The sequence below is a fragment of the Salmo trutta genome, chromosome 37 (genome assembly GCF_901001165.1).
Source record: "Salmo trutta chromosome 37, fSalTru1.1, whole genome shotgun sequence".
Taxonomy (NCBI): Eukaryota; Metazoa; Chordata; class Actinopteri; order Salmoniformes; family Salmonidae; genus Salmo; species Salmo trutta.
Window position 1 is genome coordinate 6,501,084 of NC_042993.1, and position 26,360 is coordinate 6,527,443.

The window sequence follows — 26,360 nt, forward strand, 5'->3', positions numbered from 1 at the left end:
GGGCGGGGATAAAGGGCTCTATTTTAATCATCTACAGTTCCTCTCCTCCTCCCTTTTTCTCGTTCATTGACATTAGGCAACTTCTCAGACGAAAGCAACAAACAAAACAACATGTAGCCATCTCACATATTGCTTTCACATCTAATATGTGTTTTGAAAGTTAAATCTAGAACCGGAAGTGACGCTTGTTTATGTGTCTATGCATTCTGCGGAGGGATATTATCTTATTTTTTATCTTATTGGATTTTACAGGAAATGTTACTTTCCTTCAACTGTCAGCTGAACTCACGGAACAAGCTAAATCTCGACGCTCAATTTATAATTTTTCAAATGGAGTCGTATTAGCAAAATGCATGGGGATGACATATTAGAACCGATTAAGTTAGCTAGATGCTAACCAGATACGAAGCACTACACCGCATCTCAACCATCTGGTAAACAATACCCTGCACTGTAATTTCATCAACGTCACGTGCATTTTGTGTTCCATTTGTATTGTAAGTATATCAAACTGTATGTACTATTCGGTTGTTATGCATTTTCTTTCTTTGTTTAGTAGACTGACATATTCATGCGCCTGACAATGGTAAGTTATTGCACTGTCATCGTCACAGTATACCTTCCTTACATGATGAGGCAATGCATATGATCCCATCTTCATGGCAGAGTAAGTAGCACTAAACGAGTTTGAAAGCAGCTAACTAGATATCAATTTGTAGCCAGTACTGTAGCCACAGTTATTATTTACCTAGCTATATTATTTACATTCATACATACCGTTGTTGTTATACATACCCGCAATAACATCTGCTAAACATGTGTATGTGACAAATAACATTGGATTTGATAGCCCACCTTTGTGGTTGCTCTCTGTAATTGTGTAGCAAATCCTTTTCATAAAGCTTTATTTAGTACATGATTTGTCATGCAACGCTTTATTGTATGGGAAGGGTTTCCGGCTAGATGTATTGTTTATTTTGAGCCGGGTAGTTTGGATACTGGATGCTGATTGGCTAAAACAGCATTCAGCCGTGTGTATGACAGACCATATACCACGGATATTACAAAACATTTATTTTTACTGTTCAAATTATGTTTGTAACTATTTTATAATAGCAATAAGGCACTTTGGGTGTTTGTGGAATACGTTTTACTTATTTTATTTCACCTTTATTTAACCAGGTAGGCAAGTTGAGGACAAGTTCTCATTTACAATTGCGACCTGGCCAAGATAAAGCAAAGCAGTTCGACACATACAACAACACAGAGTTACACATGGAATAAACAAGCGTACAGTCAATAATACAGTAGAAAAATAAGTCTATATACAATGTGAGCAAATGAGGTGAGATAAGGGAGGTAAAGGCAAAAAAGGCCACGGTGGCAAAGTAAATACAATATAGCAAGTAAAACACTGGAATGGTAGATTTGTAGTGGAAGAAAGTGCAAAGTAGAAATAGAAATAATGGGGTGCAAAGGAGCAAAATAAATAAATACAGTAGGGCAAGAGGTAGTTGTTTAGGCTTAATTATAGTGAATATGACCAATATACCACAGCTAAGGGCTGTATCCAGGTCCTCTGCTTTGCGTCTTGCATAAGAACAGCTCTTTGTCATGGTATATTGGCCATATACCACACCCCCTCTGTCCTTATTGCTTAATTATGCAATAGGTGGGAAATTACTTTAGGTTGTATTGGCTGATCTGAGAGCCATTCACAAACTGTTATGATCATTGAATCTGTTTTAGTTTTTCTTATTTTTGGCAAGTGTTTGATTGTTCATGTCTATGTCAACCCAGGACCTTGGTCAGAGTGTAGCAGAACCATGGGGAATCAGCTGGCAGGGATCGCTCCTGCCCAGATCCTATCTGTCGACAGCTACTTCTCTGACATCAATGATCACGAGTACGACAAGAGCCTGGGCAGCACGCGCTTCTTTAAGGTGGCCCGCGCCAAGCACAGGGAAGGCCTGGTGGTGGTGAAGGTGTTTGCCATCCAGGACCCATCTCTACCTCTCACCAGCTACAAGCAGGAGCTGGAGGAGCTAAAGATCAGACTACACTCGTGCCAGAACTGCCTGCCCTTCCAGAAGGCCTCCCTCACTGAGAAAGCAGCCATCCTCTTCCGCCAGTACGTCCGGGACAACTTGTATGATCGCATCAGCACGCGACCCTTCCTCAACAATGTGGAGAAGCGCTGGCTAGCCTTCCAGATCCTCACCGCCGTAGACCAGGCGCACAAATCAGGCGTGCGCCACGGTGACATTAAGACAGAAAACGTGATGGTGACCAGCTGGAACTGGGTGCTGCTCACAGACTTTGCCAGCTTCAAGCCCACCTATCTGCCTGAGGACAACCCAGCTGACTTTAATTACTTCTTTGACACGTCTCGACGGAGGACATGTTACATCGCCCCCGAGAGGTTTGTGGATGGGAGTATGTTCACCACAGAGAGCGACCAGAATACCCCTCTGGTGGACCTCACCAGCAACAGCCAGAGGAGCAGGGGAGAGCTCAAACAGGCAATGGATATCTTCTCAGCAGGTAACTTTCATAGCTGAAACATATTTTCTGTTTAGGGGCAATAGAGAGAGATAAGTGGATGCCATGGACTCGTCCAATTTACTAGTAGTTGAATTATCGACATTGAGAGTGTTTAAACATCTAATGTACATTCCCCTTCCCTGGCTGTTATTTCATGTGTATTTTAGGTTGTGTGATCGCAGAACTCTTCACAGAGGGAGTACCACTGTTTGATCTCTCCCAACTTCTGGCGTATCGCAAAGGACACTTCCAGACAGAGCATGTTCTCATGAAAATAGAAGACCATTACATCAGAGAACTAGTAATAGTCTATATGTTTTATCTTCACGTGAAGATGTTCTTGTGAAATACTAAATTCATCCTGAGCACCAATTCTTAAGGGTACCGCAGTCTCCTGGTAACCACCAAAACCCTCTTTTCGCCTCCTAGGTGGCCCAGATGGTGCAGCGGCAGCCGGAGAAGCGTCTGACTGCGGAGGAGTACCTGAAGCAGCAGAGAGGTAACGCCTTCCCAGACATCTTCTACACCTTTCTGCAGCCCTACATGGCCCAGTTTGCCAAGGAGACCTTCCAGTCGGCAGACGAGCGTGTGCTGGTCATCCGCAAGGACCTGGATAACATCCTCCATAACCTCCGCGGGGGAGGGCCAGGCGGGTCGACGGAGAAGCCTGAGAAGGGGGACCAGGAGTCGAGTGTGGTGTCGGCCAAGGAGGAGCAGGGTCTGGTGGTGCTGGTGTCTGTCATCACCTCCTGCCTCCAGACGCTGCGTTCCTGCGACTCCAAGCTGGCGGCTCTGGAGCTGGTGCTGCACCTGGCGGGCCGCCTCAGGGTGGAGACGCTGCTGGACCGCATCACGCCATACCTGCTGCACTTCTGCAGCGACCTGGCGCCACGGGTTAGGGCTCAGGCCGTGCGCACCCTAGCCAAGGTGCTGGCGCTGGTGAAGGAGGTTCCCCGTAACGATGTCAACATCTACCCAGAGTACATCCTGCCGGGCATCGCCCACCTGGCGCAGGACGACGCCACCATCGTCAGGCTGGCATACGCAGGTCAGTTGGGTTGACAATGACCACGGGTCGCTTTAAATATGATTACACACTTAATTGTCCAAAGGTTGACAGTATTTATGTTGTTTGTAATGCCTATCCATTCGCATCTCTCCTTTTCTCAGAGAACATAGCCCACCTGGCTGAGACAGCTTTGCGTTTTTTAGAGCTCGTTCAGGAGAATAACCTGAATATGGAGCACGACTTGAATGGGGAGGACACAGAGGAGATCCTCCACCCCAACGAGAACTACGACTCTGGTAATTTTAAGGCCTCCTCGCTCTCAAATATCAGACCGGAGGTAGAGGTTTATCACCGAAACAGGGATACTGAATGCCACACCTGACGCTCCCTTTGGAAAATTATATTCTGTTCTGACTTCCTGTTCCTCCTGACAGAGCTGCAGGCGCTTCATGAGATGGTGCAACAGAAGGTGGTTACGTTACTGAGCGACTCGGAGAACATCGTCAAGCAGTCTCTGATGGAGAACGGCATCACGCGGCTCTGTGTGTTCTTCGGCCGGCAGAAGGCCAACGACGTGCTCCTGTCCCACATGATCACTTTCCTGAACGACAAGAATGACTGGCACCTTCGGGGAGCCTTCTTCGACAGCATCGTGGGTAAGGGGCAGGACTGTGCCACAGACACGGTGCCCACACTTAGTCACTCAAGTATGCTAATAGGCAAAGGTGGATGTGTACACGCAGGAAGTCTCTGAGATACAGAGATCCTTTCCACTCGCTCCCTGCCTCTCCCTCCTCCCCCTCTGTCTTTTAATTTTCTCTTTTACTCTCCCTCTTTCATCTCTCCCTCTTTCCATCTCTCTCTCTCCCTCTTTCCATCTCGCTCTCTCCCTCTTTCCATCTCTCTCTCTCCCTCTTTCCATCTCTCTCTCTCCCTCTTTCCATCTCTCTCTCTCCCTCTTTCCATCTCTCTCTCTCCCTCTTTCCATCTCTCTCTCTCCCTCTTTCCATCTCTCTCTCTCCCTCTTTCCATCTCTCTCTCTCTCTCTCTCCCTCTTTCCATCTCTCCCTCTTTCCATCTCTCTCTATCTCTTTCCATCTCTCTTTATCTCTTTCCATCTCTCTCTCTCTTTCTCTCTTTCCATCTCTCCCTCTTTCCATCTCTCCCTCTTTCCATCTCTCCCTCTTTCCATCTCTCCCTCTTTCCATCTCTCCCTCTCTTTCCATCTCTCCCTCTCTCTCCATTTCCTCCAGGTGTGGCGGCGTACGTGGGCTGGCAGAGCTCATCCATCCTGAAGCCCCTCCTGCAGCAGGGTCTGAGTGACGCGGAGGAGTTTGTCATCTACAAGGCCCTCAACTCTCTCACCTGCATGTGCCAGCTGGGCCTGCTGCAGAAACCACACATCTACGAGTTTGTCAGTGATATCGGTGAGATAGGGTAGAGAGGAGCTTAGAGACGGCAGGGGAAGGATAGTGTTGTTACTATACTATGTAAAAAAGGCACTTTTTGTGATGAACTTTTCCGCCTTATTTTGAAAGCCCCATTCCTGTGCCACCCCAACCTGTGGATCCGCTACGGGGCGGTGGGCTTCATCACCGTGGTGGCCCAACATCTCAACATAGCAGACGTCTACTGCAAACTGATGCCTCACCTCAACCCCTTCATCACCCAGCCCATCATACAGGTAAGACTTCCACACACGCTCACTTACCATCTTCACATGTAACACATTGAAAGAATCTCCCAGACTCTTATTAAATTATGTTATGTGGTGCTATTCTATGGTGTGCTGTACTTTGCTATGCTAGGTTATGGTGTGCTGTACTGTGCTATGCTATGTTATGGTGAACTGTGCTATGCTATGGTGTGCTGTACTGTGCTATGTTATGAGGTGTTATGGTGTGCTGTACTGTGCTATGTTATGGTGTGCTGTGCTATGCTAGGTTATAGTCTGCTGTGCTATGTTATGGTGTGCTGTGCTATGCTAGGTTATAGTCTGCTGTGCTATGTTATGGTGTGCTATGTTATGGTGTACTGTTCTATGTTATGGTGTGCTGTACTTCGCTATGTTATGAGGTGCTATGCTAGGTTATGGTCTGCTGTGCTATGTTATGGTGTGCTAGGTTATGGTGTACTGTGTTATGTTATGGTGTGATATGCTATGGTATGCTGTACTGTGCTATGTTAAATGAGGCTGTGTTTCCTCTCAGATTGATAAAGAGATAGTACTGCTGAGTGTGCTGAAGGAGCCAGTGAGCCGCTCCATCTTCGACTACTCCCTGCGCTCCAAAGACATCGCCAGCCTCTTCCGCCACCTGCTGCTGCGGCAGAAGAAGCGCAGCGGCTCACTCCCAGAATGCCCCATTCCGGAGGACCCCGCCATCGCCCAGCTGCTTAAGAAACTGCTCTCTCAGGTCAGAGGGTGGGGGTGATGTCTCGACATTACATGGATGGGATAATGTATTGTTTCCATATAATGCACAACGTTTGACCATTATTGTTATGATGATGATGATGATGATGATCACAACGATAGTGATAATTGTTTATTCTAGGGGATGACGGAGGCTGAAGAGGACAAGCTGCTAGCACTGAAGGACTTCATGCTCAAGTCCAACAAGGCCAAGGCCAACATGGGAGACCAGAGCCACCTGGGGGAGGCAGTCCAGAGCGGGGTCATTGACCTGGCCACGCTGGGCATCATGGGACGCCAGGTGGACCTGGTCAAACCTAAACAGGAGGCCGAGGACAAGAGAGGTAGGGACGCCACTGACACCTGGTGGTCAAAGTACACCCCTGTAATAGCAGAGAGGGGTACACAAACCCAAAGGCTGCATTTACACAGACAGCCCAATTCTGATCTTTTGCCCAATTATTGAAGAAAAAGTTTTGGAAATGTGCTGCCTGTGTAAACACAGCCAAGTTGACCCTTAGCCTTAAAACATTTGTGTGTAGACACTGAAAAGATTGGATAGGTTGATATTATAGTTTATATATTTTCACCATGTTTGATATCAATGACCTGTCATTTATCTGTTTGCAGACTTCATCGCCACAGCATCTGGTATAGTGCTGGTGTGGTTTAGCCTGTAATGATGTGCATAACAAATAATCCCATCCAGACATAATTTCCCCCAGATTACCCACATCACCTCATTACATTTAATTCACTAGATGGGTTAAACTGCATCAGGACAAGCAGAGTTTTCACATTTTCTCATTACCTCTGTGGCTGTCTACACACGACAGAGCAGTACATGTTAGTGTTCAGTTCAGTCAAACCTTTATTTGGCTATTCCTGAGGCAGCACACATACATCTCCTTTTCCCTGTAGTGAAATAAAATGTCCGACTGGCCTTGAGTTTTGTTAACATACCAGGCAGACTCCCCGTAGGGGCATCACGTTTTGTTAAAAAGACGTGTGTGCTTTCTGGCAGTAGTGTAAACAATGGATCTAAGGCCCTTAGTCTGTTTAAGTAACACTATACCAGTTAAATCCCATATGTGTCTAGACTCCATGGTATTCAATAGAAAGTATTTATTCAAGGACACACTGAAAGATTGTGTTGTGTATCTACGCCATAGGATAACAGATACAGTATATTAACATCTAACCTGTTTGGCGTTTCGGAGTGTTTTTTTCATAGGCACTGTTAGTAGCTTGTCTGACACAATTTACCGTGGGCTAAAAGTGATTGTGTGTTGCAGCTGGTATGTTTCAATCGCATGGAACTGTCCTTTTGGAGTGTTGGACTGCTGCTGGTGACTAATTTAACTACTCACTCTAACATGTCCTGTGATTAGCATCTCCCATCTCCCAACTGCTTCATGTAGTCTGGTGGTCTTAAAACCTGTTGTATCTGCATTGGCCTTCAACTCCTTTTAACGCCTGCCGTCTCCCGTTAGTATTTTCATTAGATATTTGAAGCCGTAGTGCCTTCTCCATGGCTTATTGGAATAGCTGAAAATAGGGAGCCCCCTTCAACTTAATGGCTATTCAATCCATCAGTCCCCAAGCTTTTGACCTCCAGTGCTGAATGCTTCTTAACTAGTGTTTCTTAGCTTTTTCTGTTTTTCTCTTTCTCTCTTCAGCCCGGAAACACACCAAACAGGACTCCAACATGAATGAAGAGTGGAAGAGCATGTTTGGCTCTCAGGAGTCAGCGGCTACGGCACCACAGCCCCCCACGGTACATAACGGGTTAACCTATGAATGATGTCTGCTAAGAATAGGGGGGCCCAGTCTGGTAGTCTACCTTCTATCTCTGTACTCCACCAGGTGCCTGAAGGGGCAGGGACTCAGACCAGGAAGACCACAGCCTCCCCTGGTGTCCCTGTGGGGCAGTCTGCAGGCGCAGTCTCCACCTACCAGCGTCGTCTCAACACGTGCAAGGCGGAGCTTCAACATCTGGTGCAGCAGAAGAGGGAGCAGTGCAGCGCAGAGCGCATGGCCAAGCAGATGATGGAGAGCGCTGAATGGGAGAGCCGTCCGCCTCCGCCAGGTAAAGTAGTGCCACAGGGACAACAAAGGTTATTCCATAATGACTCCACAAGGGATTCTTTTTTGGTCATTATATTATTGAATATCCCACTAGAGGTGTGTTTCTTGCCAATTTGGACTAAGCACAGCAGAAATGTCAACAAGCAGTAGGGTTAGTCAGGGCCCCTCCACATCCACATTGTGTTGTGGTTTTGTTCTGCAGGGTGGCACCCTAAGGGTCTTCTAGTGGCCCACCTCCATGAGCACAAGTCTGCTGTCAACCGTATCCGTGTGTCAGACGAGCACTCCATCTTCGCCACGGCCTCCAACGACGGCACCGTCAAGGTCTGGGACAGCCAAAAGATGGAGGGCAAAACCACCACCACCAGGTACGCCAACCAAATAGTAACCAATAACCAAACAGTTAACCAAGTGGTAACCAACAATCAAACAGTTAACCAAGTGGTAACCAATAACCAACCAGTAAACCAAGTAGTAACCAGTTAACCAAGTAGTAACCAACAACCAACCAGTTAACCAAGTACTAACCAACAACCAACCAGTTAACCAAGTAGTGACCAATAACCAACCAGTTAACCAAGTCGTAACCAGTTAACCAAGTAGTACACAACCAACCAGTTAACCAAGTAGTAACCAGTTAACCAAGTAGTAACCAACAACCAACCAGTTAAACAAGTAGTACGCAACAACCAACCAGTTAAACAAGTAGTACGCAACAACCAACCAGTTAAACAAGTAGTACGCAACAACCAACCAGTTAAACAAGTAGTACGCAACAACCAACCAGTTAAACAAGTAGTACGCAACAACCAACCAGTTAAACAAGTAGTACGCAACAACCAACCAGTTAAACAAGTAGTACGCAACAACCAACCAGTTAAACAAGTAGTACGCAACAACCAACCAGTTAACCAAGTAGTGACCAATAACCAACCAGTTAAACAAGTAGTGACCAATAACCAACCAGTTAAACAAGTAGTACGCAACAACCAACCAGTTAAACAAGTAGTACGCAACAACCAACCAGTTAAACAAGTAGTACGCAACAACCAACCAGTTAAACAAGTAGTACGCAACAACCAACCAGTTAAACAAGTAGTACGCAACAACCAACCAGTTAAACAAGTAGTACGCAACAACCAACCAGTTAACCAAGTAGTGACCAATAACCAACCAGTTAAACAAGTAGTGACCAATAACCAACCAGTTAAACAAGTAGTACGCAACAACCAACCAGTTAAACAAGTAGTACACAACAACCAACCAGTTAAACAAGTAGTACCCAGTTAAACAAGTAGTACACAACAACCAACCAGTTAAACAAGTAGTAACCAGTTAAACAAGTAGTACACAACAACCAACCAGTTAAACAAGTAGTAACCAGTTAAACAAGTAGTACACAACAACCAACCAGTTGAACAAGTAGTACGCAACAACCAACCAGTTAAACAAGTAGTAACCAGTTAAACAAGTAGTACACAACAACCAACCAGTTAAACAAGTAGTACGCAACAACCAACCAGTTAAACAAGTAGTACGCAACAACCAACCAGTTAAACAAGTAGTACGCAACAACCAACCAGTTAAACAAGTAGTACGCAACAACCAACCAGTTAAACAAGTAGTGACCAATAACCAACCAGTTAAACAAGTAGTGACCAATAACCAACCAGTTAAACAAGTAGTACGCAACAACCAACCAGTTAAACAAGTAGTACACAACAACCAACCAGTTAAACAAGTAGTACCCAGTTAAACAAGTAGTACACAACAACCAACCAGTTAAACAAGTAGTAACCAGTTAAACAAGTAGTACGCAACAACCAACCAGTTAAACAAGTAGTAACCAGTTAAACAAGTAGTACACAACAACCAACCAGTTGAACAAGTAGTACGCAACAACCAACCAGTTAAACAAGTAGTAACCAGTTAAACAAGTAGTACACAACAACCAACCAGTTGAACAAGTAGTACGCAACAACCAACCAGTTAAACAAGTAGTAACCAGTTAAACAAGTAGTACACAACAACCAACCAGTTAAACAAGTAGTACACAACCAACCAGTTAAACAAGTAGTACGCAACAACCAACCAGTTAAACAAGTAGTACGCAACAACCAACCAGTTAAACAAGTAGTACGCAACAACCAACCAGTTAAACAAGTAGTACGCAACAACCAACCAGTTAAACAAGTAGTACGCAACAACCAACCAGTTAAACAAGTAGTACGCAACAACCAACCAGTTAAACAAGTAGTAACCAGTTAACCAAGTAGTTAACCAAGTAGTAACCAACAACCAACCAGTTAACCAAGTAGTTGTGGTTTCTCCCCCTTTTTGTTGAATGAGACAGTACAAGTGGCAGCAACATGCTGAATTGTGAGGGCAGTAAAAGGAAGTAAAAAATAATGTTCAGCAGGCAAAGCGTGGTTGGGATGACGCTGCAACCGAAACGCTCAGTCCTGCAGTGGATCAGCTCCAGTTTAGCTAAAGCTGGAACCAGTTAACCTCTATGGGACCCCTTCCCGTTCTCATCCCGGTTACGGTGTTGCTTGACAAGATAGCATGGCGCAAAATTCAAAACAGCAAAAATCTAATAAATTCAATTTCTCAAACAATCAACTATTTTACACCATTTGAAAGATGAACATCTCATTAATCCAACCACATTGTCCGATTTCAAAGAGGCTTTACGGCGAAAGCATAAAGTTAGATTATGTTAGGACAGTACATAGACAAAAAATTACACACAGCCATTTTCAATGCAAGGACAGGCGTCACCAAAAGCAGAAAACCAGCTAAAATTATGCACTAACCTTTGACAATCTTCATCAGATGACACTCCTAGGACATTATGTTAGACAATACATGCATTTTTTGTTCTATCAAGTTCATATTTATATCCAAAAACAGCATTTTACAATGGCGCGTGACGTTCAGAAAATGTATTTCCCCCAAAACTCCCGGTGGATCAGCACTACAATTTACAAAAATACTCAACATAAACGTTGATAAAATATTAAACTGTTATTTAAAGAATTATAGATTAACATCTCCTGAATGCAACCGCATTGACAGATTTCAAAATAACTTTACTGGGAAAGCACACTTTGCAATAATCTGAGTACTGTGCTCAGAAAAATACACTACACAATACAGATAGCCGCCATTTTGGAGTCATCTAAATGCATAAATAGCATTAGAAATATTCACTTACCTTTAATAATCTTCATCAGAAGGCACTTCCAGGAATCCCAGGTCCACAACAAATGTTGTTTTGTTCGATAAAGTTCATCATTTATGTCCAAATAACTCCATGTTGTTTGCGCGTTCAGTAAACTACTCAAAATGTAGGACGCGCAAGGAAAGCGTCACGACGAAAAGTCAAAAAAAAAATCTATTTACGTTCGTTCAAACATGTCACACGTTGTATAGCATCAATCTTTAGGGCCTTTATAACGTGAAAATTCAGTACTATTCCAACCGGACTCATGCATTGTCTAGAAAAATGTTTTGGAACAGAGCTACCTCTCGCGTGAATGCGCGCCAATGAACTGACATCCTTCCCTGGGTTACCAACTTCCCAGCCTTCTCAATCGGTCTCTGTTCATCATAGACGCCTCAAACAACTTTCTAAAGACTGTTGACATCTAGTGGAAGCCTTAGAAAGTGCAAAATGAACCCTTAGTCACTGTGTGTTCAATTGGCAATGACTTGAAAAACCTACAGGCACCATATTTTTCATTTCCTGGTTGTATTTTTCTCAGGTTTTTGCCTGCCATATGAGTTCTGTTATACTCACAGACACCATTCAAACAGTTTTAGAAACTCCAGAGTGTTTTCTATCCAAATCTACTAATAATATGCATATTCTGGGCCAGAGTAGTAACCTGTTTAAATTGGGTACGTTTTTCATCCGGCCGTGAAAATACTGCCCCCTAGCCCAGACAGGTTAACAGCTCCAGTTTAGCTAAAGCTCTAATCTGTAGTGGTGAAATTGACAGGTCCGCTCGCAGTATTACAACAACAAAGACATTACTTCAAACATATTTTGCACATCATTGAACGTGTGACAGAACAGCAGATTATGTACTGGGATTTTTGTTCACCACGATGCAGGATGCTCCTCTGCCACATTTAAAAACCAAAACAATAACAAACCCTCCTGCGGCCACCAGTGGTGCTGCTTCACTTTATGCAGATCTCAGCTTTAAGGAGTGGCTCTGAGTTAGACTTAGACCATCATTGTGGTGGGTTAGGCTTAGACCATCATTGGGGTGGGTTAGGCTTAGACCATCATTGGGGTGGGTTAGACTTAGACCATCATTGGGGTGGGTTAGACTTAGACCATCATTGGGGTGGGTTAGACTTAGGCCATCATTGGGGTGGGTTAGACTTAGGCCATCATTGGGGTGGGTTAGGCTTAGACCATCATTGGGGTGGGTTAGGCTTAGACCATCATTGGGGTGGGTTAGGCTTAGACCATCATTGGGGTGGGTTAGGCTTAGACCATCATTGGGGTGGGTTAGGCATAGACCATCATTGGGGTGGGTTAGACTTAGACCATCATTGGGGTGGGTTAGGCTTAGACCAACATTGGGGTGGGTTAGGCTTAGACCATCATTGGGGTGGGTTAGGCTTAGACCAACATTGGGGTGGGTTAGGCTTAGACCATCATTGGGGTGGGTTAGACTTAGACCATCATTGGGGTGGGTTAGACTTAGACCATCATTGGGGTGGAAGCATATGGCGGAAGGGATCGTATTTTAGAAGTGTTCTTACGAAGGATCTTGAGACTTTCTCTGCATGTGTAGAGTGATGGCAGGTCCAGATTGGTGTGTGTAGATGGTAGTTCCAGTTCGGTGTGTGTTTGTGTGTGTGTAGATGGTAGGTCCAGAATGGTGTGTGTAGATGGTAGGTCCAGAATGGTGTGTGTAGATGGTAGGTCCAGAATGGTGTGTGTGTGTAGATGGTAGGTCCAGAATGGTGTGTGTGTAGATGGTAGGTCCAGAATGGTGTGTGTGTAGATGGTAGGTCCAGATTGGTGTGTGTGTAGATGGTAGGTCCAGATTGGTGTGTGTGTGTGTGGTGTGTGTGTGTGTAGATGGTAGGCCCAGATTGGTGTGTGTGTGCAGATGGTAGGTCCAGATTGGTGTGTGTAGATGGCAGGTCCAGATTGGTGTATGTAGATGGTAGGTCCAGATTGGTGTATGTACAGTTGAAATCGGAAGTTTACATACACTTAGGTTGGAGTCATTAAAACTAGTTTTTGAACCACTCCACAAATTTCTTGTTAACAAACTATATTTTTGGCAAGTTGGTTAGGACATCTACTTTGTGCATGACACAAGTAATTTTTCCATTTTCCAACAATTGTTTACAGACAGATTATTTCACTTATAATTCAATGTATCACAATTCCAGTGGGTCAGAAGTTTACATACACTAAATTGACTGTCCCTTTAAACAGCTTGGAAAATTCCAGAAAATTATGTCATGGCTTTAGAAGCTTCTGATAGGCTAATTGACATCATTTGAGTCAATTGGAGGTGTACCTGTGGATGTATTTCAAGGCCTACCTTCAAACTCAGTGCTTCTTTGCTTGACATTTTGGGAAAATCAGCCAAGACCTCCACAATTGTAGACCTCCACAAGTCTGGTTCATCCTTGTGAGCAATTTCCAAATGCCTGAAGGTCCCACATTCATCTGTACAAACAAAAGTATGCAAGTATAAACACCATGGGACCACGCAGCCATCATGCCACTCAGGAAGGAGACACATTCTGTCTCCTAGAGATGAACGTACTTTGGTGCGAAAAGTGCAAATCAATCCCAGAACAACAGCAAAGGACCTTGTGAAGATGCTGGAGGAAACAGGTACAAAAGTATCTATATCCACAGTAAAACGAGTCCTATATTGACAAAACATGAAAGGCCGCTCAGCAAGGAAGAAGCCACTGCGCCAAAACCGCCATAAAAAAGCCAGACTACGGTTTGCAACTGCACATGGGGACAAAGATTGTACTTTTTGGGGAAATATCCTCTGGTCCGATGAAACAAAAATAGAACTGTTTCGCAATAATTACCATCATTATGTTTGGAGGAAAAAGGAGGAGGCTTGCAAGCCGAAAAACACCATCCCAACCGTGAAGCACGGGGGTGGCAGCATCATGTTGTGGGGGTGCTTTGCTGCAGGAGGGACTGGTGCACTTCACAAAATAGATGGCTTCATGAGGAAGGAAAATGATGTGGATATATTGAAGCAACATCTCAAGACATCAGTCAGGAAGTTAAAGCTTGATCACAAATGGGGTCTTCCAAATGGACAATGACCCCAAGCATACTTCCAAAGTTGTGGCAAAATGGTTAAGGACAACAAAGTCAAGGTATTGGAGTGGCCATCACAAAGCCCTGACCTCAATCCTATAGAAAATGTGTGGGCAGAACTGTAAAAGCATATGCGAGCAAGGAGGCCTACAAACCTGACTGTTACACCAGCTCTGTCAGGAGGAATGGGCCAAAATTCACCCAACTTATTGTGGGAAGCTTGTTGAAGGCTACCCAAAACGTTTGACCCAAGTTAAACAATTTAAAGGCAATGCTACCGAATACTAATTGAGTGTATGTAAACTTCTGACCCACTGGGAATGTGATGAAAGAAGTAAAAGCTGAAATAAATCATTATCTCTACTATTATTCTGACATTTCACATTCTTAAAATAAAGTGTTGATCCTAACTGACCTAAAACAGGGAATCTTTACTAGGATTAAATATCACGAATTGTGAAAAACTGAGTTTTAATGTATTTGTAATCATCTGACTTCAACTGTACGAAGAAAACGATATAAACACGGGACAGGATGGGACAAAGACAAAAACGCACGTCCGACTGCTACGCCATCTTGGATTAGATGGTGTGTGTGTGGTGATGGTAAATCCAGATGGGTGTGTGTAGTGATGGTAGGTCCAGATGGGTGTGTGTAGTGATGGTAGGTCCAGATTAGTACATTCATCTGTATAGGTATACAGTCGTGGCCAAAAGTTTTGAGAATGACACAAATGTAAATTTTCACAAAGTTTGCTGCTTCAGTGTCTTTAGATATTTTTGTCAGATGTTACTATGAAATACTGAAGTATAATTACAAGAATTTCCTAAGTGTCAAAGGCTTTTATTGACAATTACATGAAGATGATGCAAAGAGTCAATATTTGCAGGGTTGACCCTTCTTTTTCAAGACCTCTGCAATCCGCCCTGACATGCTGTCAATTAACTTCTGGGCCACATCCTGACTGATGGCAGCCCATTGTTGCATAATCAATGCTTGGAGTTTGTCAGAATTTGTGGGCTTTTGTTTGTCCACCCGCCTCTTAAGGTTTCACCACAAGTTCTCAATGGAATTAAGGTATGGGAAGTTTCCTGGCCATGGACCCAAAATATCGATGTGGAAATGTTTTTTGGGGGGTAAGTTTATTTACATGGCAAAGAGGGACTTTGCAATTAATTGCAATTTATCTGATCACTCTTCATAATATTCTGGAGTACAGTGAGGGAAAAAAGTGTTTGATCCCCTGCTGATTTTGTACGTTTGCCCACTGACAAAGAAATGATCAGTCTATAATTTTAATGGTAGGTTTATTTGAACAGTGAGAGACAGAATAACAACAAAAAAATCTAGAAAAACACATGTCAAAACTGTTATAAAATGATTTGCATTTTAATGAGGGAAATAAGTATTTGAATTAAATTGTATTAAAATATATTATTTAAGAGGTGGGTTTATTTAGAACACCCATGGCTTAAAGGGTACACTTGATACCCATTATGCCCACTCCGGAATTTGCACATATTTTATAAATATTTGTATGTATTATAATAAAATGTAAGTCAAGTTATAAAACTTCACATGAGAGATGAATCTTTCATGTTATCTCCAATTTTTGTATAAAAATTAGGGCAGTATATGTTAGAAATGTCCAAACTTAGATTTTGGTGGGCTTAATAGGTACACTTACCCTAGTTTATCTGAGCAGGAGGGGAATACCATTACCAGGATATAGGTGGTGAATACCGTTACCAGGTCCTCTTTAGGTACAGTGCCTTCAGAAAGTATTCATACCCCTTGTCTTAGTCCACATTTTGATGTGTTACAGCCTGAATTAAAAATATATTAACAATATTGGGGCGGCATGTAGCCTAGTGGTTAGAGCGTTGGACTAGTAACCGAAAGGTTGCAAGATCGAATCCCCGAGCTGACAAGGAACAAATCTGTCGTTCTGCCCCTGAACAAGGCAGTTAAACCCACGGTTCCTAGGCCGTCATTGAAAATAAGAATTTGTTCTTAACTGACTTGCCTAGTTAAATAAAAGTTTTTAAAAAATGGAATAAAAAAAAGTTATAATAATAAAAAATAAAATAAAAAGATTAATACATCATAATGACAAAGTGAAAACATGTTTTTAGAGATTTTTGCCAATTTATTGACAATGGAATACAGAAATATCTCATTTATTTTGAACAAAAATGTAAACAGAACATGCAACAATTTCTAAGATTTTACTAAGTTACAGTCAATTGAAATAAATTCATTAGGCCCTAATCTATGGATTTCACATGACTGGGCAGGGGCGGAGCCATGAGTGGGCCTGGGAGGGGATAGGCTCACCTACTTGGGAGCCAGGCCCTGCCAATCGGAATGAGTTTTTCCCCACAAAAGGGATTTATTACAGACAGAAATACTCCTCAGCACTCAAGACATTTCAGCTTTTCATTTAGAACTCATTAAAACAAAATTCTAAAAACAGAATTCCACTATGACATTATGGGGTAGTGTGTGTTGGACACAAAATCTTAATTTAATACATTTTAAATTCAGGCTGTATCACAACAAAATGTGAAAAAAGTCAAGGGGTGTGAGTACTTTCTGAAGGCTCTGTATATGGAAGTGTATTAAGGCATCGGAGGAGGAACAGACATCAGCTCGCCTTTTCACAGATGTGCTCTACCTGTGTTGACCATCTTAGATTTCCTTGGAATGCACTTGGATAAGAGCGTCACTCTGGATAAGAGCGTCACTCTGGATAAGAGCGTCACTCTGGATAAGAGCGTCTCTCTGGATAAGAGCGTCTCTCTGGATAAGAGCGTCTCTCTGGATAAGTGCGTCTCTCTGGATAAGAGCGTCTCTCTGGATAAGAGCGTCTCTCTGGATAGGAGCGTCACTCTGGATAGGAGCGTCACTCTGGATAGGAGCGTCACTCTGGATAAGAGCGTCACTCTGGATAAGAGCGTCACTCTGGATAAGAGCGTCACTCTGGATAAGAGCGTCACTCTGGATAAGAGCGTCACTCTGGATAAGAGCGTCACTCTGGATAAGAGCGTCACTCTGGATAAGAGCGTCTGCTATAAATGACCAAAACGTTAATGGAAAAACTAATGAACAACAGGCCTCAATCCAACCTGTGTGAATGTTTTGATGCTGTCTTACAGGTCAGTGCTGACGTACTCCCGCATCGGGGGCCACGTGAAGACGTTGACCTTCTGTCAGGGGTCACACTACCTGGCTGCTGCCTCAGACAACGGTTCCATCCAGCTCCTGGCCATCGAGGCCAACAAGCCCCCCAAATCACCCAAAGTGAACCCCTTTCAGACCAGGTATGTACTATCCATCATGGGTTGATCGAGCAGAAAGTTGGTTTCATTTACTGTAGTTGATATAATTATTATTATTATTTATTGGATTTATATAACGCTTTTCTACCAACTGAGGTACACAAAGCACTTTACATAGTAGGGGGAAACTCGCCTCATCCACCACCAATGGACTTGCAGTATCATGTAGTGATCATACAGTAAATACTGCAGTATCCTGTAGTTATCATGATCATGCAGTAGATACTGCAGTATCATTTTGATGCCACAATGTAATAATCAGTTACTCCACATTTAACTGTTATATCGACTGTCCTCTCAGGTTCCTGGACCAGAAGGATGACGGCTGCGTGGTGGACATCCACCATTTTAATTCTGGAGCCCAGTCTGTGCTGGCCTACGCCACGGTGAACGGCTCCCTGGTGGGCTGGGACCTGCGCTCCAACTCCAACGCCTGGACCCTCCGCCACGACCTCCGCCTGGGCCTCATCACCTCCTTCACCGTGGACATGCATCAGTGCTGGCTCTGCCTGGGTACGTGGGTGTTGGTGTGAGCACGTGGGTGGATGTGGGTTGTGTGGTGCATGTTGTGTGTATGAAAAAAGAAAATTAATTTTGTCTGAAAACAGCATTGAAAACTTAGAGTTGTGACTTATCTGACATGCACTTATCAGGAGTCCACTGTATCCTATTCTGATTCGTCCACACACAGGTACAAGCAACGGCACTATGGCATGCTGGGACATGCGGTTCCAGCTCCCCATCTCAAACCACTCCCACCCTGCCCGAGCACGAATCAGACGGCTGCTCATGCACCCGCTCTACCAATCCTCCGTCATTGCTGGTGAGACTAGAGGTCATCACATTTTTTTATCTTTATTAACGAAACCTTTCTTTGAGGGGCAATTCAAACTATTATTTGTGTCTTTTGTTGCTGTTGTGTAGCGGTCCAGGGCAACAATGAGGTATCCATGTGGGACATGGAGACGGGGGACAGGAAGTTCACGCTGTGGGCCAGCTCTGCTCCCCCTCTCTCAGAGATGCAGCCGTCCCCCCACAGTGTCCATGGGATCTACTGCAGCCCTGCAGACGGGAACCCCCTTCTCCTCACAGCTGGCTCCGACATGAGAATCAGGTATGTTTGCTATACTCTCCACTGGACTAACCATCCTTCTGATATATTTAACCCAGTTCTGACCATGTATGTTTGCTATACTCTCCACTGGACTAACCATCCTTCTGATATATTTAACCCAGTTCTGACCATGTATGTTTGCTATACTCTCCACTGGACTAACCATCCTTCTGATATATTTAACCCAGTTCTGACCATGTATGTTTGCTATACTCTCCACTGGACTAACCATCCTTCTGATATATTTAACCCAGTTCTGACCATGTATGTTTGCTATACTCTCCACTGGACTAACCATCCTTCTGATATATTTAACCCAGTTCTGACCATGTATGTTTGCTATACTCTCCACTGGACTAACCATCCTTCTGATATATTTAACCCAGTTCTGACCATGTATGTTTGCTATACTCTCCACTGGACTAACCATCCTTCTGATATATTTAACCCAGTTCTGACCATGTATGTTTGCTATACTCTCCACTGGACTAACCATCCTTCTGATATATTTAACCCAGTTCTGACCATGTATGTTTGCTGTACTCTCCACTGGACTAACCATCCTTCTGATATATTTAACCCAGTTCTGACCATGTATGTTTGCTGGATGACATTTAAGTTTGTGTTTGACAATTTGGCTAGGCCAAGAAGTGTGTTGGATGGTGTTAGCTTGTTTGTTTTGTCAGTCAAGTCTTATTTCTATACTGTGTTCTGTGTTATTACCAGGTTCTGGGACTTGGCTTACCCAGAGAGGTCCTACATCGTGGCAGGTGGAGCCAATGAACCGCTGCACTGTCCCTCAGTCCTCTACAGCCGCAAGATCATCGAGGGCACCGAGGTTGTACAGGTATGCCCTGATGTGGCGGTGTAGTCAGTGTATACCTCTAAGCACCTGGTCCTACAATGAGGTGTTCAATACATAATTTCTGTCCCCGGGAGAGCAATTTATTTGCAGCGTTATAAACATGAATGAATAAGAAACCACAAGACAGGTAGAGATTGACCTACATTCCCTGTCCTGTCAGGAGATCCACAGCAAACAGAAGAGTGGAGCCACAGAGGACGCCCCCCGCAGGGGCCCAGAGTCCCTCCCCGTGGGCCACCATGACATCATCACTGACATCGCCACTTTCCAGACCACACAGGGCTTCATCGTCACTTCGTCCAGAGACGGCATCGTCAAAGTCTGGAAATAAACTGCCCCTTTCAGGCCCTCCCACTCTCGCTGACACACACACACACCCAACCACACTCACTAGTCCTCAACATTATCACCCCAGAGTTTTGATCTATGTTGTAGACTTTTGTACATAGTATATTTTAAAGCTAATTAATATAAGAGAAGCTTCTAGAAATCCTGTCGCAAAATACAAGTAATGTTAACCCTTTTGTTTGTAATGACATTCACTGAAGTCAATTATGCAATGCCTGATATCTGTTTATGTTAAACTGCTCAAAAGCAACTGTTCAAGAAGTGTTAATAAAGTTTTATATGATGAATGAACCCTTTATGAACTGCTATTATGAACTCTATAGTTTAGTGTTTATTGAGCGCTATAGTCTTCTCTCATAGTCTCAAAGTTGTAACGTTAACAAACCAGGCCATGACCAGGACTGAAACCAACACTTGGCATGAACAGTGTCCACATTCTCAAACCATAGCTGTTATCGATGACAATTGTCGCAAGTTTAATTTGTATATCAAAACACAACAGCATATCCATTCAGGGCAGGGTTAATGCAGGGACTTACCGGGGCTGAAGCCCCTGGACCCAGGCCCGTAGGGGACCCAATAGGCAGCAAAAATAATAAGGAAATATATACAGTATATATTATACAGTCTATGTAATTATATATTCAGTCTTTTTTTACTGCAACCGCCAACCATGGGATGATTCAGGGGCCCGCTCTCAAGGAGTGTAGACAGCCTGCTGCCGCTCTGCTAATCGTCAAATGAGGGGAGGGGAGGAGGTAGGGGGCCCACATGGGTAACTGGGGGGCCCTGCCTTGATTGGGTAACTGACGAATACATTTATTTATTGTGCATTTAAAAAAAAAAAATGTAACTGGTCAATTGTGTGAGACAGGGCTGGGCCCAAGAGGCAAAACAAATACAAATTCAAAAAAAAGTTATATATTTTTTTCTCCAGCACAGGAGCCCACACCAACATAGTGTTTTATAGGGGTGTTAGGCCACCACGAGCTGCCAGAACAGCTTCAATGTGCCTTGGCATAGATTCTAGAAGTGGGCCTAAACCATGCCAGGAAAATGCATCCCACACCATAACATATACTTTGTATCCCTCATTTACAATTTTTTTTCCTTTATTTGGGCAGCTACTGGTATGCCTACAGTCAGAAGGGCACAATTTGGGCAGCATATGCACCAAATATAGGTTACAGCTTGTTTCATTGTGGCCATAGACATATAATCCATAGAAGAGTTTTGGAATCTCTTACCCTGGCAATTTGACTGTTAAACTCATGGGTACTAGCAATGGCTGCCAGTCCTGATTTGAATGGGAACAGCAATCTATGGATTATATTTCTATGGTAGGTTGCTGCTGTAGGTTTGCCTTTGCAGATTAAAAAATAATATCGCGGGAAAAACGTACAGTTTGTAAAGAAAATGCATACACCTGAAAGAAGACTAATCAGCCTGTAAAACCAATATATAATAAACTCCCATTTTTTTGTGAACAGCAGCACTGTTTTAAAAAGTAGCTCATCTTGCGATAGGCTGTTGCCACGACGACGAGTGCATCGGCTATCACCGCGAGTAGCCCATTGCATCATCTTTATCATTAGGTGAGTCAGTGTGCAACTGGACATTGTATTTAGTAACTTACTGTATGTATAAATACACATGTATTTCCTTCTAATATTGTACATATCTGTGTGTCTTCATTGGCCTGGGCTATTGTTATGATTTCTTAATCTGGCCCAGTATCCGTTCAGAATCTATATCAGTAGACTAAGGTCATAAGAGCATCAAAAATAAACTGACCGCTAAGGAATTTGTGCAGTTTTATTTTCAACACTTAGCACCAAATGTTCAAGTTAGAGGAAACAGCAACAAATCCTATTTACAAACACTGAGCGGATGACATACAGCCTGAATGTACATCTATGGTTAACATCCAAGCTCCAGAAGCTAACAGTGCATTGCCTGGTGCTTGAGTTGGTTTGGTAGCTGTTGATCTGTGATGATGGAAAATAGCCACAATAGACAATACAGGTTATTTCATTGCTTTATAGTCATTCTCACAAAAGCATCAGTGCCCTTATGTATGTTTGTTGCATGACTGCATGAGAGTCAGATCCGTTACTTAGGTCTGCTTGAACAGACTTGAATAAAATAGAGAAATATTCATACTTCTGTTACAGTAATTTCCATTTTTACCCAAAAGGAGAACAACTAAATGCTAAAGATAAGGTCTAGAGTTATTTACACAGACAGTGCTGTTTTTGATGTTCACACCTTGAACGAGAATTAGTTTGGCTGGTTTTCTGGCGTGATCTTCTTCAATTCACTCTAATCAGGGTTTTAGATGTGTGGAGTTCCTCCTCAGACAGAGGCCTTCGCAAGCCTCCTGCGTCTCGAAGCGGTTACCGTTGCCGCCACAGCCGCCATACCAGAAACGGGAGCACTCGCTCTGTGTCGTGTCAAAGTACCACTTCAGAGTGTAGTTCTCACAACCTCCCTTGTCCTGTTTGAAGAAACATGCATCTGGGGAAGAGGAGGGAGAGGTAAACGTATACCAGGGTTGGCTGGCCTTCTCTAGTCACTCGTAGGCTCAGTCACAGGTATACTTTTATTTACAAAGCCATTTTGGGTTTACTACCGTTTTATTTGGCCATTTTTATTGTTCAGAAATGTGGTGGGTACTCTCTTTGTTCGCTGGACTTTATCCTGCTAACTGTTCTAAATGTCCGAACTGAATTTGATAAAAGGGCTTTTATGTACTCTGCGCCATCGTCTTGGAACGCCTTACAAAATGCTTTTAAACTGGAAGAACTTGTCCCGATTGGTATTTTTAAATCACTGATGAATGATCTTGAGACTGATTCCCTGACCTGTCAATGTTTTTAATTTGCTGTTTTAGATTTTGTTATACTCTTGTGAATTCTATGGTTTTTACTAGATTATTTGTAGTTTTTCGTGTTGTTTGTCTGTAATTTTTGTAATTACTTGGTGCTGCCTATCTTGGCCAGGGCACTCTTGAAAAACAGATTTTAAATGTCAATGAGCCCTTCCTGGTTAAATAAAGTTTAAAAAAAAAAAAATTAAACGGGCAAAGGAGAGAAATGGGAGATAGAAAAAAGGGGAAAGGATTCAGGAGAAAACAAAAGAAAGAGGAAAGAGAGAGGGGAGAGGATTGTCACGTCCTGACCAGTAATAAGGGTTATTTGTTATTGTAGTTTGGTCAGGATGTGGCAGGGGGTATTTGTTTTATGTGGTTCGGGGTGGTTGGTTGTTTAGAAGGGTGTTTGATTTATTATTTCCGGGTTTTGGGCTAGGTTATATGTTTTGTATTTCTATGTTCATTCTAGTATTAGTATTTCTTGTTTAGGTCATTGGGTGTTGGACTCTCAATTGGAGGCAGGTGTTTCCTAGTTGCCTCTCATTGAGAGTCCTATTTGTGGGAGATTGTGCTAGGTATAGCTTTTATGCCTTACCGGCATGTTATTCATCATTGTGTTTTGTGTACGTGTTTATTTTGTTTTTTTCTTCTTTGCCAATTCAATAAAAGAAGATGAGTGCACATAACCCCGCTGCGTTTTGGTCCGACAATGATTTTTCTTTATCATCTGACGAAGAAGAATGTGACAAGGACAAAGCCAAAGGTTGAGACTCATGCCTTTTACACTATTGTACAGACCTGAGCCTGCTGTCTATTCTAACCCCCCCCCCCAGAAAAAAAGAAAAAAAAGATATAGATGTACTATTGTAAAGTGGTTGTTCCACTGGATATCATAAGGGGAATGCACCAATTTGTAAGTCGCTCTGGATAAGAGCGTCTGCTAAATGACGTAAATGTAAATGTTTTCACATGTATTATTGCATACACAATTAGAGAGAGATGTGGTCCTTACCCTGGTTAAGAACTGTACTTTCCTCTGTCCTCAGGAGGGTTGTGTGATCTGTGAACACATAACATTAGAAGAAAATCTCTGGCGTAGTGCTGTGAATGATGACCTCGCAGCTGACACGACAACATGAGACAACATGACAACTGACAAAAATGGCATCACAACTTTTGTCATTTCAATCCTGTAATTGCCATACTGCTTAAACAAGGTATATTACAGTCACTAATGTTATGCGTTCAGCTCATTAGAATTCTCTTGACTGAAAGCCTCCTGATTTGAGAATGCAAATAGAACAGCTAGTGTTCTCTTCTCATGCAGCATGCATTATATGATTCAGCATTTGACAAAAATCCCAACAGTCATGGTAATTCAGGTTGTGGCTAACAGAGCTCTACATCTATGACCTCCACATGATGTTCAGTAGAGGTGGTAGCAGTAGAGGGCTGGGGGGACTTACTGGAAGTGCCACACGTCTCAAAGCATTCGTTTTCCGTGCTAAAACGGTTAGCGTTAGCATCGCAACCGCCGTACCAAAAAGGCGAGCATGCACCGAGCGTTTTGTTAAAGTGCCATCGCTGGCCATAGTCCCCGCATTTGGCGCCACTGTCGACATCCAACTTACAGTGGTCTGAAAGCAGAACAAGCGGGTTTGTAAACGGGGATGGAAGACATGCAGTACGCGGTTGCAAAACTGAGACTACTCATGCAGTGGGATACGAGGGAACACGTGAGGGAGAGAGAGAAATAGAAGTTGTGTTATAAATGTGGGGTTACTGATTACCATTAGAGTTTGTCTGTGGCCGGGGAGGTGAAGCGGCTCCATCTCCCCTGGAGAAGGCATGTATAGTGTCAACCTGGTCAAGAGCTATCTGAGTCGGAAATACACCAGTGTGCTCCAGGAACTCCTCCTCATCTGTGTACTCCACCTCCTCTTCCTCTTTCCACACCTCCCACTCTGCCTGTCCTTGTCCCTGCCCGTGTTCCTGTCCCAGCATCAGCTCACACTTGAGTTTGAGATCGGCAGGAGGGTAGCTGTTCATTCCCTCTGAAATAGTGAGGGGGGAGTGAGAGGGTTAGGACACACAGTAGCACTGCCTTGGCAGCAGCTAATGGGGATCCCTAATAAATACAAATACAAATGTTAAAATGTATGATCTGTTCTGGCATAATTATCTCTCCCTCAAGAGACAACCAGATGAAGAAGCATGTTAGTGTTCCTTACTGCTGAGGACCCTGAGGAAGGCTCTGAAGAAGCGCTGTGCGTAGCCTCTCTCCCACTCCTTCACGTGCCACAGATGGAGCAGGTGCTGCTCTGACGGCGTGCTCGCCAACTCCTCCACCTGGGTGCCGTTGTAATGGTCGCCCACCGTGATCACAAACAGGGAAACGCCCTGACACTTGGCCTTCTGGGAAATGTAGGCCAGCTTGGCCTGGTCCCAGTGGGCTGTCTCGGCCCCCACCACAGCCAGCACCACTCTACTCTTCCTGGGCCTGGTGGCCTTGAGGAACACCTTGCTCAGAGCGTACTCCAGGGTCTGCCCCAGAGACGACACTCCTCCCTGCTGCTGCATGCTCCTCAGGTGTGTCTGTAGACCAATGTGGTTGTGGTACTTCTGCAGGTCAAACTCTACCTTAACGGCCTGGGAAGTCTGGGGGAGCAGAGAACCACTGGTCTGGAGAAGGGCCACCCTGGCCCGGCCGTCAGCCACGCTGGGTTTGGGGCTCCAGGCTACCTGCTTCACCACTGAGCCCAGAAGCTCCTGGACGCCAGCGTACTGGTCGGCCCGGATCTCCCTTGAACCATCCACCACCAGGGTCAGGTCCATATCCACCACTAGGGGCCGCTGAGCATCAGTAAAGTCACACTCCTGGGCTGGTTTACAGTGGTCTGATGGACACACAGAACCAGAGCTTAGAGATAGTAGTAGTACAGTAGGATCAGTAGTAGTAGTAGTAGTAGTACTGTAGTAGTACAGTAGCATAAGTAGTAGTACAGTAGTAGTATAGTAGTACAGTAGCATAAGTAGCAGCTGTAGTAGTACAGTAGCATCAGTAGTACTGTAGTAGTACAGTATAATCAGTAGTAGTAGTAGTAGTAGTAGTCGTAATAGTATTAGTAGTGCAGTAGCATCAGTAGTAGTAGTAGTAGGAGGAGTAGTACAGTAGCACTAGTAGTAGTACAGTAGCATCAGTAGTAGTAGTAGTAGTAGTAGTACAGTAGCATCACTAGTAGTAGTAGTACAGTAGCATCAGTAGTAGTACAGTAGCATCAGTAGTAGTACAGTAGCATCAGTAGTAGTAGTAGTACAGTAGCACCAGTAGTAGTACTGTAGTAGTACAGTAGAATCAGTAGTACAGTAGCATCAGTAGTAGTACAGTAGCATCAGCAGTAGTACTGTAGTATCAGTAGCAGTAGTAATAGTAGTACT

At 43.8% G+C, this 26,360-nt stretch overlaps 3 protein-coding genes across 6 annotated transcripts in view; 1 reads left to right on the forward strand and 2 right to left on the reverse strand.

The window, feature by feature from the left end:
• LOC115177551 (calcium-transporting ATPase type 2C member 1) overlaps positions 1–918 on the reverse strand; it is a 63,701-nt gene extending 62,783 nt beyond the window's left edge. Inside the window, exon 1 of the mRNA XM_029738442.1 lies at positions 856–918. The gene's annotated coding sequence lies outside the window, so the exon portion shown is untranslated. The remainder of the gene's footprint in view (positions 1–855) is intronic.
• pik3r4 (phosphoinositide-3-kinase, regulatory subunit 4) lies at positions 40–20,341 on the forward strand. Of its 3 annotated transcripts, none has more exons than XM_029738440.1 (20): positions 40–497; positions 1,801–2,544; positions 2,712–2,845; positions 2,974–3,592; positions 3,715–3,849; positions 3,988–4,209; positions 4,807–4,980; positions 5,092–5,237; positions 5,764–5,967; positions 6,109–6,310; positions 6,597–6,617; positions 7,646–7,743; positions 7,833–8,055; positions 8,257–8,422; positions 17,541–17,705; positions 18,025–18,236; positions 18,415–18,546; positions 18,648–18,837; positions 19,564–19,684; positions 19,863–20,033. In XM_029738440.1, exons 2-20 carry the CDS (start codon positions 1,827–1,829, stop codon positions 20,031–20,033), a joined length of 4,053 nt encoding a protein of 1,350 aa, XP_029594300.1. In that variant the 5' UTR covers positions 40–497; positions 1,801–1,826. The 3 variants fall into 3 exon arrangements, with proteins under 3 accessions (XP_029594300.1, XP_029594298.1, XP_029594299.1); XM_029738438.1 differs by lacking the exon at positions 40–497 and adding an exon at positions 556–667 and having other exon boundaries at positions 19,863–20,341; XM_029738439.1 differs by lacking the exons at positions 40–497; positions 6,597–6,617 and adding an exon at positions 556–667.
• Positions 20,342–21,851: 1,510 nt separating this feature from the next.
• Positions 21,852–26,360, reverse strand: part of col6a4a (collagen, type VI, alpha 4a) — a 37,561-nt gene continuing 33,052 nt past the window's right edge. For both annotated transcript variants that reach the window (XM_029738437.1, XM_029738436.1), the window contains exons 36-39: positions 25,154–25,819; positions 24,713–24,976; positions 23,935–23,982; positions 21,852–22,567 (exon numbers count right to left, since the gene is read on the reverse strand). In XM_029738437.1, the coding sequence (XP_029594297.1) occupies positions 22,377–22,567; positions 23,935–23,982; positions 24,713–24,976; positions 25,154–25,819 (1,169 nt within the window). In that variant the 3' untranslated portion in view covers positions 21,852–22,376. The remainder of the gene's footprint in view (positions 22,568–23,934; positions 23,983–24,712; positions 24,977–25,153; positions 25,820–26,360) is intronic.